The 17,881-nt window shown below is 42.0% G+C and overlaps 1 protein-coding gene across 1 annotated transcript in view; it reads right to left on the bottom strand.

Annotated features, from left to right (window-relative positions):
• Nucleotides 1-450: 450 nt before the first annotated feature.
• Nucleotides 451-17,881, bottom strand: part of LSG1 (large 60S subunit nuclear export GTPase 1) — a 34,246-nt gene continuing 16,815 nt past the window's right edge. The window contains exons 8-14 of the mRNA XM_029939610.1: nucleotides 13,107-13,526; nucleotides 10,518-10,619; nucleotides 10,242-10,385; nucleotides 8,170-8,293; nucleotides 5,992-6,071; nucleotides 4,318-4,491; nucleotides 451-961 (exon numbers count right to left, since the gene is read on the bottom strand). Coding sequence (XP_029795470.1) covers nucleotides 782-961; nucleotides 4,318-4,491; nucleotides 5,992-6,071; nucleotides 8,170-8,293; nucleotides 10,242-10,385; nucleotides 10,518-10,619; nucleotides 13,107-13,526 — 1,224 coding nt within the window. The 3' untranslated portion in view covers nucleotides 451-781. The remainder of the gene's footprint in view (nucleotides 962-4,317; nucleotides 4,492-5,991; nucleotides 6,072-8,169; nucleotides 8,294-10,241; nucleotides 10,386-10,517; nucleotides 10,620-13,106; nucleotides 13,527-17,881) is intronic.

Here is a 17,881-nt window from a genome sequence, read left to right as displayed (position 1 = left end):
TGAGAGGCTGAAACGCCTCGTGTATTATAAGGAATGGGACTAGAAAAACTACTGCCCATGTCTCCCTCTTGATGGTCTTAAGCACTAAGGAGTTCAGGGATCTACGCCTCAAACAAAACCTGGCCCATTTTCTCACCCCTGTAGTGAGCTATAGAAAAATACATGCTGCCTTCTATAGTAGTGACTCATGCTGACGGGGATTTTCAACAGAAGGTCGGGCTCTCTGAGGCTTTCCAAACTACATACATACACTAGCCCCCTCATTCCAAGACTTGACAGGCCTTCTGCAAAGCCAGCGAGTGCTGGGAATGTGTGTGTATGAGGCTGAGAATCACTAACCTAAATAATGTTCTCAAAGGACTCCATCTAAAACCCCAGTCATGTTTTGGCAAGTTGCAACTGTTTAAAGAATGCAGTGTCCAAATGGCAGTGTATTGACATAAACCAAAAAAAAGTCTCATAGTGACCATTTAATTTTAGTATCTTAAAAAAAACAACCCCAACTTACAAATTATTATGCATGTGCATTTGTCTACACAAACTTCCAGTCAATCATTCATTCCCTTATCTTAAATTCAGCCTTCTAGAGGGCGAGGTTCCTGGGGCTCCGAGATGACTATGCTAGCTCGGTGCTCCAAGGAGCCCCTCCGTCTTGACACTGGCTGGCTGGTGTGGCTGCGTGTCACAAGAAGCAGGGTCCATTCCACAGCATCCGGGCAAGAGCAGCTTCTGGTCTTCTCCAGATGCACGACGCAGATGCCATTTCCGCTGTGGCCCAAGTTCACGTATCCAGGTGCTTATAGAGTCTACGACTCTTCTCTTTTTTATTTCTGTTGCCATGTTTTTTCCAGGCCTTCCCAGCCCTGCTCTCAGAGCTCAGAGCAGCTGCAGTCACCAGGCCACTCCCGGGCTTGTAGCCCATCACAGCCTGGACTCCCTTGGTCAGAGCTCTCACATTTTCCTAGGAAGTGAAGACAGAAGTACGGGAGATGTGAGCACAGTGTTATTTATGCAGAACTCTGAGACAGAGGACTTCCACCTCCTTCACTGCCCCTCTTTCCCCATTCTTAAATAAGTTTCTCCACATTCTGCCTTGAGTGCATTCTCTTTGTCCTCCACTTTGCTTAGTCCCACCACTTCAAATACCATCTGTAACTAGCCACTGAGAGAGCGCTCCCTTTGCTTTCCTCATCTACCACACACAGCCAGCTGCTACTCTCTGTGGGCTGCAGGCTCTCAGATTTTGTGCATCTATCCCCTGCTCTCCACTACCCTGCTCTAACCCCGCTATTCATTAGCTTTCAGTGGACCACCGAAACACTCCACACTTCTACTAGGGTTCAACAATCACGTATCTCTCTTGTCCTCACAGACCTCTGGTGGCTCCCTGTAGCCTGGGGAACCAAGATCATCTTCCCTCAGATGGTGCACAAGGCCACTTGCAGCACGGGCTCCTCACTGAGAGAACCCGCGCTGCCATCACCTTATGCCCTGACTCCCTCTCTGCCTGGAGAATCACCCTCCCCACTCCTTCCAACTGTACGTTCTTATTTGTCCCTTAGAGTCCAGCTTAGATCACCTCCTCTCTGTGGCATTCGCTCACCTACTCACCTCCCAGCCCCAAGGAAGAACTGCTCCCTCCCTGGTCTAGGTTCATAAAGTACTTGACTTATACTTCTGCCCTAGACCTAACATGTCCCGTTACTTGTTAACGTGCCCATCTCCCCTTGGCTAGAATGTGATCTCCCCAAAAACAGCAACTCTGTCTGACTCTTTTTGGTATCCTATGTCCTAGTGCAGAAGCCCAAGTAGTAAGTGCTCAAAAAAGTTTCTGTAAACTTGTGATTTTACTTAAGTAAAGCAAAATGAAACATAAAAACTAAATGACTAAGTTTACTTAGTAAAAATAAAATTAATCCCACGATTCTTATAATTACTATTAGAGACTACAGCTTACATATATGCATTACTGTAATTATAAGTTTCAGCTTTCTTGTATATGACCTTCAAAAACATTTTGTAAACACTGAAAATTACTGTTTATATGTCCTGCACGATAGTAGTAGGCCCAAGAAAGAATCTGTGATCTTTCTGCTTATCAGTAAATTTCCTCCTAAATATTGGCAGACTTGGAAATAATTCAAACCAGAAACCACAACAGTCCAGCTGTATCCCAGTTTTGCCATTTAAGACCTGTGTCCTTAAATTAGTCACTTTGCCTCCCTGAGCCTCAAAGCCCCCAGTGGTGGATAGCACTCTCTGCTTGGCCTCACTGTGTGAAGCACACAAATAAATACAGAAAGTATCACTCTGGATACAGAGGAGCCCCCCCTCCCCCCGGTTTATGGCTGTAATAGTCACAAAAGGATTTAAAAATATATATTTAATACAATTCTAGGATTTAACTGTCTACATATAAATTTTCTTTATTTTCTTAAACTAAAAAAAAGTCTTTTGGAACACCTGGGTGCCTCAGTGGGTTAAGCGTCAGACTTTGGCTCAGGTCATGATTTCATGATTCGTGAGTTTGAGCCCCACGTTGGGCTCTGTGCTAACACCTCAGAGCTGGAGCCTGCTTCAGATTCTGTCTCCCTTTCTCTCTCCTCTTCCCCTGCACATGCTCTGTCTCTCTCAAAAAATAAATACACATTAAAAAAATTAAAAAAAAATCTTTTTATTTAAAACTTTTTTTTAATGTTTTTTATTTATTTTTGAGAGACAGGCAGAGACAACGCAGTCAGGGGAGGGTCAGAGAGAGAGGGAGATACAGAATCCAAGGCAGGCTCCAGGCTCTGAGCTGTCAACACAGAGCCTGACACAGGGCTTGAACCCACAAACTGTGAGATCATGACCTGAGCCGAAGCCGGACGCTTAACCGACTGAGCCACCCAGGCGACCCTAAAAGAAAAATATTTTTAAATGTTTATTTTTGAGACAGAGAGTGCATGGGGGAGGGGCAGAGAGAGAGAGACACACACACATAGACAGACAGACAGAGGATCTGAAGCTGGCTCCTTGCTGATAGCAGAGAGCTTAATGCAGGGCTTAAACTCATGCACTGTGAGATCATAACCTGAGCTGAAGTTGGACAATGAAATGACTGAGCTACCCAGGTACCCCAAAATTTGTGATGTAAACAATGAAAGTTATTAAAATCTATTGGCTCAGAAAACCCACTAAATGGCAGAAAACATTTGCAAGTTGTAAGTATGATAAAGGCTTTTATCAGAATATATAAAGAACTCTAACAACTCAACAATAGATAATTCTCCAAAGATCTACACATGCCAGTGAGCACACAAGATATCAACAACATTAATCCTTAGGGAAATCAAAATCAAAATCATGAGATATCACTTCACATATATTAGGATGATTAAAATAAAGATGGAAAATAAATACTGGCAAGGATATGAAGAAATCAGAACCCTCATACATTGCTGGTGGGAATGTAAAATGGCATAGACACTTCGCAAAGTGTGGAAGTACCTCAAATGTTAAACATGCAGTTAACATATGACCCAGCAATCCCACTCCTGTACCCAAGAGAACTGAAAATCTATGTTCACACAAAAGTCTGTACATGAATATTCATAGCGTTATTGATCATGGAAAGGGGGGCGTGTGGGTGGCTCAGTTGTTAAGTATCCTACTTCAGTTCAGGTCATGCTCTCGTAGTTTGTGAGTTTGAGCCCCGCTTCAGGCACTGTGCTGTGCGCTCAGAGCCTGGAGCCTGCTTCAGACTCTGGGTTTTCCTCTCTTTCTGCCCCTCCATGGCTCATGCTCTGTCTCTGTCTCTCTCAAAAATAAACATTAAAAAAATTTTTTTAAGTCATTTATCTTATAATAGAAAGAGGAAACTACCCAAATTCCATCTATGAGAAATAAACAAAATGTGGCATATCCACTCAATAAAATATTTGGCAATAAAAAGGAATAATGTACTGATAAATGGATGAACCTTGAAGTCACTATACCAAGCTAAAGAGCCAGTCAGAAAAGACCACAGAATGAGTGATTCCATTTATATGAAATGTCCAGAATAGGCAGATCTGTGTAAGAGAAAGCTGATCGGTGGTTGGCAAAGGCTGGGGAGAGAGGGGAACGGTGAGTGACTGCTAATGGGTACAACGTTTCTTTCTGCAGTGATGAAAATGTTCTAAAATTATGGTGATGGCTGCACAACTCTGAATATACTATAAACTACTAAACTATACTTGCAAAGGGTGAATTTTACACTATGTGAATGGTTATTTCAATACAACTACTATGTAAAATGTATGGGATCAGAAATTAAAGAAACACTTTTAAACTTACTTGATGGAAAAAAGTTTTGTCAACTATATTTTCAATCTGTTTTCCTTTTTTATTTCCACCTGGATGTATTTTTAGTTCACCACTATTCGTTTTGTTCTCTAGGAGTCGCTGGTGTTGATGCTGAAAGGTCACAGGGTCTCTTCCAGGAGGAGGATGACAGTACAGAAGTTTACCCTGCGAAGACAAGAAGCATAACAGCACATCAATGTGTCACCTGTGCTATCCCAGAAGAAAGAAAAAGTCCTCATGGAAGACATCTCCACCAAGCACCCTCTGATGTGCTTCCTTTTTTATTAATTAAGAAAAAAAAAAGGTTTATTTATTTACAGAGACAGAGTGTGAACAGAGGAGGGACAGAGACAGAAACACAGAATCCAAAGCAGGCTCCAAGCCCTGAGCTGTCAGCAGAGTGTGATGCAGGGCTCGAACCCATGAACCCTGAGATCATGACCTGAGCGGAAGTCGGCCGCTTAACTGACTGAGCCACTCAGATGCCCCTTCCTGCTTTTCGATTAAATGAGCTCACTTCTGGTCACCTGCAAATGGAGAGTCCTAATGAATACACTGTCATCTTTAAGGGATTCTGGAGCCCAGCCTACCCACAGCCCACAGACCAAAAGGAAATCTTTCTCCTCTGTGCTCCTCTTTACCTTGTTTGCATTTCCACTAGTGTTCTTCAGCACACTTAAGTGACTATACTCAGGATAAGTATTTTCCAAAATGAAAATCAGGACACAACTGCACAGCAGGATTACACCAATGTGGATCTTGGACTCATTGCAGTTGCTCACTGGGTGCAAATTTCCTGCTTCCCACCATAAACTCTATAAACTGGTTTTTAACTCATCTTCTCATCTTCCAGTTTTATAAATGGTAGATGAATAAGTAATTTATCCATACAAATATTCTATTAACTACTCTCTTCCTGAACTGAAGGCAAGAACACAGATACTCAGCTTTACTCCTATGCTTCCAGGAGCCCTGCTCTGTGGCATTCAGAAGAGGGAATAAAGAAAGCCAGATCCTCACAGCCAGTTACTACGGGAGACCCAACAATCTTGTCTGCACAAAGAAATTAAGCTTAATACACAAAAACTATTGGGGGCTAATTATGTGCCAGGCACTGAGTTTAGTGGTGTGTGTGTCTCCACACACGGATTCTCATTTATTTCCCAAAATAATCTCATGAGACAGGTACTGTCAATTCCTATTTTACTGATGACGAAAACCAAAACTTAGCACGTCCTCATTTATTATATGAGGATACTAACCTCACAGACTCGTTATGCAACTGTAACGAAACAAGACACACACAACAGCACTGCTCTCAGCAGGGCTGTGAGCGCGGTTACCAGGGAGGCGCAGGGAGCGAGGCGCACGGCGGCTACGCCACCAGGACTGTGACAGCCGCTGCAGGAGTTGGCGGAAGCAGAGGCACAAATTTATCACTTTTGTTGAGAACGTGCCAACAGCTTTCTCTCTTGTAATTATGCCACGGGGTACATCTATGACTCCTAGGCCGCTAACTCCCCTGGGCCGAGAAGGCCATAGTCCCCTGCCCCAGAAGACCTGGGCAAACCTTGCCAATGCTGGATCTTGCCCATCACAACACACCCGCAACGGGAAACGCCCCCTGGCGTCCAGGCGCTGTGAGAAAGGGGCCGGCTCACTTACACTGACGTAGTCCTTCAGGATGTAGCGAGCCGACCGAGGCTGGTCTGGCTGCCCATGCGCAGTCATGAATCCTCGCATATCTGTGAGGAGAAATGGATCGTGCAAAACTGAAGTTAGAAGACAGAAAATCACAACGAAGACAACTGAGGTGACAGAGGTGAGTTCTGTTACTACACTAACTAGGCATCCTTATTCCCTAGCTTTAAAAAAGCAACTCTCATGGTAGAAGACATTCTGGTAGCGTTATAAAGATATCTGAAATCCAGGTGAACAGACCACACTGTTCCATCGGATATCCTAGCACCAAGCGCTCAGTCTCTCTCAACTCCATTTATTTCTTTCATCTCTTTATTTTAAGCATTTAAACATGGAGGCTACCTATAGAATGCTATGCTGTCACTACAATTAGCAAAACCAAAAGCAATCTATTAATTCTTCTTGTTTAATGATATATCTATGCCTTTTCCAGTTTCCCAAACATACAACAAAGATCCCTCTAATACTAACTCAATTAGAGGGGTAGCAGAGCATAGGAATTAAGAATATGACCTTTGGCAGACAGATTGGGTTAAAAACAGCTCCTTCACCTAGTAGCTGTGTGTTGGCTCCTTCAGTTTAGAAGAAAATAGTTAGAACCCTATATCACATAATACACAAAAATACATTTAGGCAGATTAAAAATCTATAGGTACATAAAAAAAGATATTACAGGAAAATAAAAAGTTTTATCCTTTTAAGATAGGGAAGGCACTCGCAAGTAAAACACCAAACCACATCAAGCCAAAAAGGAGGGGGGGAAGTCTGTTAAAATTGTTAACATATACAGAGCTAAAGAAACCAGAGAAGTTCTATAAATCCTTAAGAGAACAAAAGATGCATAGAAAAAGGTGATTCCCAGAAGAAACAGAAATGTCTAGCATATGCACAGATGTTCCATTTCACTAGTAAAGATATGCAAATTAAGTTATTTAGCAACATCTTATGAAAAGAACTGTCAGAGACTATTCTTTAAAGACCTGCAGATGAGCTTAGAAAATAAACATATGGGGTCAGCCATTTTTATAAACTGGCTTTTTCCTTACTCTGATTTTCACCAGAATTAGATGAAAAATCTTAAAACTATTACTTTTAGTTTTATCTGGAAGTCCAATCAAATGGAAAGTTTGGTGGAAGCCCACCTTTCCCCATCTTTCAGACTATGATACTGGAGAGAAGTCTGGAATATGAAACTTCGGTTCTCATCCAGGGTATCCCACTAATCAGACACTACTGTCGGCAAGTCATTTCACGCTCTGTTTTCAGATTACTCTCTTTAAAAAAGGAAGAGAGAGGCAGGGTGATCTTTAAGGTCTCTTCTATGGTTTTGTGACTATATCAGTCTCATCACAAATGCTTAATATTTATCCTCTTTAAAGTCTCTCAACTAAGTTAAGTTCAAAGTGAGTGTCAAACAAGGTTTCCAAGGGACTAAGGGCAGGGAAGGGAGGGAGGGCTGTTTTATCTCTACCCTGACCAGTCAGCAATGTCCCAATCAGAGGACTTTCCTTTGCAATGCTACCCTCACCACACTCCTACCTGCTCTGACAGCATATTCATTTTCTTCCCAAAATCCCTTTTCTTCCTTGTTTGGGAGAAGACTCCAGAAAGAGCCAAGAGAGCTTTGATCTGAGTCCGTGTCTACACCTGGTTATGTTCTAAACAGTGAATGCCCCATAGCCTTTCCTTAGAAGCTGTGACAGCTGCTGGCTGCCCCCATGCTCTCTGCGCTCTGTGGGAGTTTTCAAGCAGTCTGCACCCAGGCCTCCTACAGGGACGGGCCTTATTACTACAGGGAACACAAAGGGCAGGCCTGAGCAGAGGCAAGGGATTCAAAGGATCCCCTCCTCTAACTCTAGAGAGCGCTTACCACTCTGACATAAAATGCCAGTCCTGGAGCACTCAGCCGCCCCTCCCTTACTGCGGCTCTCTGAACCCACACCAAAGCAGCTACCTGGAGGCCACTCCATAGGCAAGGCTAACAGAGAACAGAAGCATCAACCCTGGAAGATGACATGACAAACGCTTAGGACAAATGAGAATTTCTATCTCTGCAGGAGTAGTTTCTCTCATTAACTATGTTGTTACTTTTTGTTCATTTTTCTCGTTACTATTCTTGTTTTAAAATAAATCACAACTCACATCCATAAGCTGTCAACAGTTCTTCTGATGTTGGAGGTCGATGGGGATCTTCATCCTCTCTAGGCTTTATGATATTGATGCCATAGGTAGCTTCTAAAACATATCTTGGAATATTCTGGCAAACATAAGCTTGTCAAGGAATCCAGTACCTTGAACTGACCTCCCCCCCACCACAGCTTCTGACACATGTCTCAAGTTCTGAGAATATGGTACTTTTAGCACTCCTATGGCCGAAGCTTTTCTATGTCTCCAAAAAAGAAGTACAGTTATTCATTAATTTTCAAATGCTTTCTCTTTCCACACCACTCTACCTTGTGCCGGTTATTCACACACATGTCCCATACGCCCCCACCTCCGACCGAATCCGGAAAGGGCAGGATCCAGGGCCGATTCAGGTTCGTAGCTCTCACAGAACCCAACCTAACCTGGCTTGTAATAGATGCTTAATACACATCTGATTATTAATTCAGAGACAAATGGAAAATATACAAAAAAGCATAAATAATGTCATAGCCATGTTCCCAACTATCCAGGAGGGGTGGCAATTTCACCTGTTAAAAACTGTTATCACAAATGCAAACCCTGCAGACACTGTGCCAGCCTCTCTCGCCACCTGGAGGCAAGCGGTTCGTGTGCGGCAGCCGCCGGTCCACTCCCCCCACTTTCACACTCACTGGTATCTGTTTATGCAAAGTACAGTTCTGTGAGGTGACATTTTTTTTTACAGAAATGGTGTCACCCCATATATGTGATGTTTTGAGATTTACCCAGGTTACCACAGGTAGTCTTAGTGCCATATTTTCAACATTTATATACTATTCTATTTTAGCGGTATACTGTATTTTATGGATCCTGGTAAAAGAATTCTTTCTTATTATTTCTTACAGAAAGAGAAATCAAATTGGGTAAGTAAAATGCTGTGGCCTTCAGGGCAGTCATTAAGAATCTTGTCAAGAACTGTATAGGGCCAGAAATTTTACCTCATAAGTTAACCAAGTGGCGTGCCAGTGTCACGGAGTCTCTGATCCTCCTCTGGCGTCCAGGGGACAGTAACAGACTAACCTGCCGGCTTGTAAGCAGCGTAAGATCTCAAGACACTGTGGTTCGAAACAGGATAGTCTGAGTATGTCAGACACAATCTTCGGTGCTGCACATAAGTTAACTCATTATGCCGGGAGGCAGCAGAGTCCCCAACCCCACACACTTTTTTTTGTAGGTCTACTTGTATACTTTAAAACTTTAAAAGCATGCTGGGATTTTGATTGGGATTGCATTGAAGTTATATATCAACTTGAGGAGAATTGACATTTTAACAATATTAAGTCTTTCAACCATAAACATGTATATCTCTTCAGGTCTTCTTTATCTTAACAATGCTTTGCACTTCTAAGTGTTCAGGAATTACACATTATCAAAGCTATGCCTAGTTGTTTCATTTGTTTAATATTATTATGTTAACAGATTTTAAATTCCAATGTCCTAATTATTGTTGCTAGTAGAGTTCCTAATTAGCTACTTAGTAGCTATTAGATCTTGGCAAATTATTTAACTTCTCGGTGCCTCACTTTCCTCAAGCTTGAAAAAATGGAATAGTAGGACCCACTTCAAGGGTAGTTTTAAGAATTAAATGAGAGATTACTTGATAAGTGTTGTGTAAAGCACACAGTAGGCATGGAGTAAATATTATTAGCTATAACGATTACATTCTCACTATGAATTGTGAAGTAGCTATTGTTACTGGCAATTTTCAGAAAAGAGTGTTTCTGGAAGGTTAAGCAAGCTTATCAAGGTCACACAAATAGCCAAATGGCAGTGTCAGGATTCAGGCATGCAACTAGGGGCTGAGATCCAAGACTGGGCTCTCCCACTGGTACTAGGCGCCGCTGCCGCAGTCAGGACACGAGGGTTTGCAATCCTGACGCTACCTCACGTGTACTTGGGCAGATCACTAGTATTTCAGGTTGTTCTGTTCAACAGCAGACTGACTACATCCAATTCAAAGGAAAGTCCAAAACAAACCTGAAGCCCTAGTATACACATAACAGCCAGTCTTTGCAAAGCAGAAAGGATATTAGTGACACAGGGGGGACATGGTCTCTCATTTGGTCAATTGGGAGGATTCCATTGCAAGTCATCTCTGCCTTGGTAGAGACAAAGGATGGCATCACCAGGCCTGGGCAGTCACATAAGCAGAGGCCAGGTTCCACATAAAGTGTCTGAAAGACAAGTGAGAGGTTTATGTTGGGCACATATCAGAGGAAGGGAAAAAACCGCCACATGAATAGTGAAGCACTTAGATGTAGGAACTGGCCAAGAAGGAAATAGAGAGGCTGATGCTGCAGAAATACCTGAAAATGCTTGGTATGACCAGGTGTAGCCGACACAGATACTTTCTTGTTGCCCATGATGGTGTTGATTGTGGAACTCTTACCAACATTTGGGTAGCCCACCTGCAAAAGACACCCAAGTTACTGGAGAGTCTGACAGTACATCTATCAAACCCAAAGGTAATAAATAAATAGTGCAACCCCAGTGTAGTGTCTGGTTGCCTCAAAAGATTATTTGAACCGATGCTGATCATTGAGTTTTTTCCCCTGCAGTGTGGAGGTACTTATTCGGACATGTCTCCAGTGATGAAGAGTCAAGCTAAGTATATTTTAATTTTTAGAGGTCTTGCTGTAATAGCAGATGATACAGTAAACCTCAGACTCTTGTTCCCAGCTCTCCCCGTGATGTCCTGTCTTACAGCCATTTCAGTTTCTGTTGTATTTTCCACACTGTGGGTGAAGTCCAGCCACAGGTATTTTAATCATCACAACATATAATCACTTTTAATTTCTAAGAACTTACTAGCAAGCTTGTATCTTGGTTAAAAATGTTAACTGGCACATGGACTCGATGTAGGTAATGAGCTACTAAAACTCTTTAATGACTTTTAGCAGGATCATATAAAGGTTTTCAAATAATTGCTCAAATCTTGCCAGCCTTGCTCCAGGCTTTTTCTTAGGCTTTCCCCTGTACCTCTACATCCAATTCCCTCTCACCTATTTCAAAGAATCCTCCATCAGCATGACTGGAAGATTACAAATACTGATTCCATATAACATAAAACCCCAAACCTTCCACCTCTAGTACAGGCCTCGTAACACATCATTTCCATTGCTCCAGTCTTCACTCTTGCCCCTCTCCACGCTTGGCCATACTGCCACCTGCTGGTCCACAGCCATACTGCCATTCCCGGGGCTTGGTTTAAACATTTACATTGTTATGTCTGAAGGTGCTTCCGCTATCACTTTGTCAAAAGCTTACATTATACTTTAAGATGCAACCTCTTAGTAAAGATTTGAGATAACTGCTCATTAATTCCAATATTCTCATGTTTTTTGTTTATCTATATCTTGATTGCATGACATGTCAGGACAATTTGTTGGAGGCAGGGGACTTCTGCTGTCATCTCCCCCACCTCCTGCAGACCAGGCTCATTATACAACTCTTACAGGGCGCTGGATGTCCTCCTCTCTATCAATCCCCACACTTGGAATTAGCAGCTCTGGAGGGTGGAGACTGCGTGTCTGGTCTCCTGAGACACTGTCATGGCCCAGCAGGACGCCTGGCACGTGGCCAGTGATCAGTAAATGTTCACAGAATGAGTAAATTAGCCTCATACTCAAGATTTCTAGAGTAAGACATTCAGAAAGTAGAGAGGCTGCCTAGCTTTTCCATAAATGTGAGAAATAAACTAGCTGTTACGCTTTCTGGTGGCATGTGGAAAACGAATTTTTAGCAATAATATATAGCAATGGAATTGTAAAGCTAAGATGAAATCAGCTACATTTCCCAAGGTTTATAGCAAGTAAATCAGTTCCATCATAAAACTGGGAATTACACTAGATCTGCCTGGCTCGAGGGACAATTCCTCTAACTAGCATTCTAAAGTAAAATACCAATCTGCTATAATAATTTTAAGAATGCTTTGGGAAGGGGACAGTGTTCAAAACAATTAGGATTAGCTCTACTTGGCACGTAACTTAAAAGCTAGAAGGTTTTAAACCTTCCATGATCTACCTTCCTTCACTGTTCTGTTTTCCTGGATGCAAGATCTATAAAACATCTTCTCTAACATCTTACATTTCCTTAGCTAAATAGGGGACTGTCTGGAGCCCTGCACTACACCCCTGAGATCTGGGTTCTTCTCACAGCCACCTCTAGAGTTAGTGTATATGTAGCTAAGGATGTGATCTCCTTTCCCTGTTCTTTTTTGTTTTATTACTTTTATTTTTGAGATTGAGTGCACACATGTGTGCAAGCAGGAGAGGGGCTGAGAGAGGGGACAGAGGATCTTGAAGCAGGTTCCACACCGTAGGCAGTGAGCTGGATATGGGGTTGGAACTCATGAACCTATGAGATCATGACCTGAGCCAAAGTTGGAGGATCAACCAACTGAGCCACCCAGGCGCCCCTCCTTTCCTTGCTTATGCAACCAAAGCACCAGTCACCTTCTGCCTGGCACAAAGATGTTAGGATTCTTTCTAAAATGCATCTGGAACACTTACAGTACAAGTTAGCAAAGATCACATGACAGCAAAAGCCTACAGAAGGTAAGAATATTGACCTGGAAGTGTGAAAACACCTTTACAAGTGCTCTCATCTTAGTTCCTCTTGGGAAGTCACATGACTGGTAGGGCTGAACTGGAAGGAGGTAGGAGAAGATAATTACTCTGAAAAGAGGCATAACCAATATAAGCCTTCAAAGAGCACACTCTTGACTTTTCTTGTCACACTGCCTACTCCCACAATGCCAGTGGGCAACAAGAGGGCAATAATGATCCCAATGATGCCAGAAGCCTGGTTGGTCTCTTAGAGTCCAGTGTAGCCACCACTGGATTAGATATAAAGATACCCATGTGGTAACAATCTAAGGGCCTATTTCTCCTTACCAGTCCAACAGTAAGTTGTCCGTCTTTCACTTTCTTCCCAGTGTGTAGCTGCTTAAAGATCTCCAACAGTTCCTGCCTTGATACCAGGTGGCTAAAATCGCGTGTGTGCGTCTTCTGCAGGGCACTCCTGCCCTGAACCTCGGAATCCACGGCACGGCTTTCCTTCCTGTCCCAGCCACAGGCCTCTTCGTCAGGGCTGCTCTCTTCCTCCGAACACGTCTGCCAAACTTCTTCCTCCTCTTCCTCTTCCTGACAGTCCTCGTACTCACTGTCTTCATCGCTAGTGGCAACCTCACCAAGTGTCGGGGAGCCCTTGTCCAGGAGATGTTCGGTCTCACTGTGAGGATTTTCAGCCTCATCACAACTGGAGTTCTCAGACTCAGTTGTATTGGCTTCTCCGGCACCCTCGTCTACATGTTCCTGATGAAACAACACAAACCACAAAAGCTCAGATGGGTACAACAATGGCATCTTTCATTCCAGTGAGAGTATGCAGAGTTGGTTGTTGAAGAACAGAGGACAAGAAAAGTCATGAAGGAGACCAGAAAAGGTGAAAACAGGGAGACAACGTGAGCCTTTCAGTTTAAGAACATAACCAAACTATCAACCATGGTGCCCTCTGGGAATGGGAGGAACAGCAAACCTTCACTTTATGTTTCTGTATTTGAACTCTGTACAAACATGCATTAATTTTGTAACAGATACATCTTTAAAGAAAACAAGAGTTCAGAAAAGCCCATGTCAAGCTGAATTCTTTGGCAGAAGGCCATTTCACAATGGGCTATAGAACAAAGCATTTCTCATTAACAATAAAACATTTAACATTCTCTTCTCTGCACAAAGCAAGAAGGGCAGACTTTGTAATTTGAGTTTCTTTTTACATTTGCATTTTTAAAGACTGCAGTTTGCATATTTAAGGAAACTCCTATTCCTTTATAATTGCCTTTAATAAATCAAAGTACTGTGGAGCATAGCTCCCTCAGGATGAAATATACAACAAAACTTAACTCCACCGGTGACACTTATTCATATGTGCAAAAAAAAAGGTAAGAACCATTTACTCTTCAGGGATGTGTTAATTCTTCTGAATTCTTACTGATACTAAAGTAAAACTGAGACAATTTACAGTATTACTGTACTGATTTGTATCAACAATAGTGAATTGGTCTGGATTTAGAAGTGATGCAAACCTTGTATCATTTCTAAATTACCTAATGTTAGAACTAGTAACCATCACAGAAGACACAAGGAGTTAAGCAGGTATCCTAAATTTTAGAAAAGTAGAGATATAAACCAAATGTCAGAGAAAATAGGCATGATTTCATGCTCAAACCTGGTAGGTCAAAAAGAAACAGCATGCGGCGCCTATGTGGCTCAGTGGGTTAAGCATTCAACTCTATGATCTCACGGTCCGTGGGTTCAAGAACCACAATGGGCTCTGCGCTGACAGTGCGGAGCCTGCTTGGGATTCTCTCTCTCCCTTTTTCCCTCTATGGCCCTCCCCTGCTCATGCTCTCTCTCAAAAACAAAAACAAAAACAAAAACAAACCACAACTTAACAAAATCCCTAAGGCTTATTAAGAGAACCAAAGACCTGGAAACAATTTCTATGAGAAACAAACAACGAGCATAAAGAAGATGGTGTGTCTTCACCATGAGCTCTTCTGGATCATTTCAAAATATGAAAGAAACAAATAACAATAATGTGATGTTGTTGTTATTGGGGCACCTGGATGGCTCAGTTTGGGGGTTTGTGCATCAGGCTCCGTGATGACAGTGCAGGACCTGCTCGGGAATCTCTCTCTCTCTCTCTCTCTCTCTCTCTCCTTCTCTCTCTGCCCCTCCCAATGCATGCGTGAGCTCTCTCTCTCTCAAAATAAATAAATAGATAAAAACTTTTAAAAAGACCCCACCTTAAACTAGAAGCAGTTTAGGTTCAGGAAAAATCATGAAGACAACATAAGGACTTCATGACAGTTACTGTAAAAAAAAATGAGAAAATGCAGTGCAATTTAACAGATGGCCAAGAAAAAAACTAAGGTACTCAGCTTGAAAACTGTCATATTCTTTCTAATAAGGAGTTTAATAACTGTAAAGGAAGAACCAAGCTTCAGATAGGCGAGAAAAGTGATTTTCAAACTATTTCTAATAAGTTCATGTTTGATACTCAAACGACAGATGTGATTACAGATATATTACAACAGAACCTAGTTACTGGTCTTGAGAAATCATGAAAAACATCAGAGACTTCAGAAGACTTGGGAGGAGCAGATGATGGCTGAGGAAGGAAGAAGGAATATCTGCCATAACCACACACCGTTACCTTAGAAATGGATATGGGAGTAAGTCCACAAGGCAGCTGGTGAGCCCTAAAAAGACAGTCACCAATAGGAGGCAACAAGGGCTTCCTGAGAACAGATCATGCCAAGAAGTAGAATGTACTACTTGGTTAACAGTTCAGGGAATACCTGAAACTCATAGAAACCAATCCTTTTTTCATTTTTGATAATTTAAAAAAAAAACCACAAAAACCTTCAATAAGATGCTGGCTTCCAAGAAAGAGTTACAACAACAAAAATAATGGTTAAGAAGACAAACTATGAAGCCAGATGGAGGATAATAAGCACTTAGGCTTACTGTTAAGAAGACTTAATGAATAAAATTATATATAAAGTGCTTAGGATAGTGGTGCCTGGCACAGAATAAACTTTCTATGGGTTAGTTTTTATTAACAATAGTAACAAGAGAATGATTCTTATTGTTCTATCCTTGCGAGCACATCTGAATTCATCACATCAGAATGCTGGGTACTAAGTGCTCAGGAAGTTCACAATAGGTTATAGAGCTCTTCCCCTGGTCCTGATCTGTTTAACAACATCAATGGCTTGAAAGAGTAAACAGAAGGACAAACATACAAAATCTGCAGATTCAAAGCTAGAAGGAGAGAAAAGCAAATTACACAACCAAAATGAATTCTCTATCTTAGCCCCAAATCGCTAAAAATATTTCAGAGGAACAGTACTGTCCTAAATTGAGCCTGGGTGGCTCACTTGGTTGAGCATCCAAATTCAGCTCAGGTCATGATCTCAGTTTGTGAGTTTGAGCCCTGCACTGGGCTTGCTGCTATCAGTGCGAAGCCCAATTTGGATCCTCTGTTCACTCCCTTTCTCTGCCCCTCCCTCACTTGCTCTCTCTCAAAAACAAGCAAAAAAACAACCACAAACACAAAACCTTTTTCCATATGTAAATATGGGATGAAATTTGCATTAAGTCTTTTCTTTTTAAGAAGATATTTGAGGGATTTGGTTGTTCACAAGACCATAATATAGTTCCTTTGAAAGGGGGTGAATTAACAAAATCTCTGAATTACTAGGAGTATTCTCATCACAAGAAATAATAGCCCTTCTGTATATACCCTGGGCAAACCATATCTAGAGTAACATGTTCAATTAGGTGTCACCAATTTTAAGTGTTATCCTGACACAGGCAAACAGGCACTCGAGATGAAGAGGGCCCCAGACATTGTGTCCATGATGAACAGACAGGCAGAAATACACAGTTTGCAAAAGAGAAAACTAAGGGGACAAAGGAAGAGTCCTTGCATCCAGGGTTAGGGAGGCCAACTTAGCATCACCAAACTGAAGAACTTTCTTTTTTTAAAATATTTTTAATTTGAGAGAGAGCGCATGTGAGCACGAGCGGGGGAGAGGGGCAGAAGGCGAGACAGAATCTTAAGCAGGCTCCACTTTCAGCATGGAGCCCAACACAGAGCTAGACCCATGACCCTGGGATCACGACCTCAGCTAAAATCAAGACTTGGCTGCTGAACCAACTGAGCCACCCTGGCACCCCTGAAGAACTTTCTAACTGTAGATAGAAAGAGTGAGCTACTTGGTTTCTGTTATTTAATGTAGTCACAGAGAGATTATGAGCGTTTGCCATGGAGGTGAGCAAACCTATAAGCTCAGCAGGAGAGGATACTGTATTCACTGACACCCAGCTCAACACACGGTTGACAGAGATAAAAGAGAAGGCTAGGAAAAAAAAATATTACTTTAAGTCCCTTCCAGCTCTAAGATTCTACTAATTTCATTTCATAGTTATATATTTTTTATTCGAAAATAAACCCCAGGGGTACCTGGCTGGCTCAGTTGGTGGAGCATGTGACTCTTGATCTGTGAGTTCAAGCCCTATGCTAGGTGTGGACTAGGGGTAAAGACTACATAAAATACACACATTGGGCGCCTAGGTGGCTCAGTGAGTTAAGCATCTGCCTTCGGCTCAGATCATATTCTTGCAGTTTGTGGGTTCAACACTCAGCACAGAGCCTGCTTGGGATCCTCTCTCTCTGCCTCTACCCAGCTTGTGCTCTCTCTCTTTCAAAATAAATAAACTTAAAAATAAAATAAAATAAAATAAAACCCATATTCACAGACACCCCCTTGCAAACTGTTTCTGTAAAATTTGGGTTAAAATAGAACATGGTATAGTTTTAGAATTACTTTATTTCTTTGTTTTGAAAACAATGTTAAAAGAGATTCTAATCAAATCCTGAAAAGTAGAGGAATAGGCTTTGGTTGTCCCTGCCTCCTGTTAAAATCTATTATAAAGTCACTATAGGACTTTCTATATAACTTCCTGCTGAAAAAAATGGTTTTTTAAATGTTTTATTTATTTTTGAGAGAGACAGAGAGAGACAGCGTGAGCAGGGGAAGGTCTGAGGGAGAGGGAGACACAGAATCCAAAGACAGGCTCCAAGCTCTGAGCTGTCAGCA

This window comes from Suricata suricatta, chromosome 5 (genome assembly GCF_006229205.1).
Source record: "Suricata suricatta isolate VVHF042 chromosome 5, meerkat_22Aug2017_6uvM2_HiC, whole genome shotgun sequence".
Classification (NCBI taxonomy): domain Eukaryota; kingdom Metazoa; phylum Chordata; class Mammalia; order Carnivora; family Herpestidae; genus Suricata; species Suricata suricatta.
The sequence above is the reverse complement of the archived record's forward strand: the minus strand, read 5'-3'. Positions and strand labels throughout refer to the sequence as shown.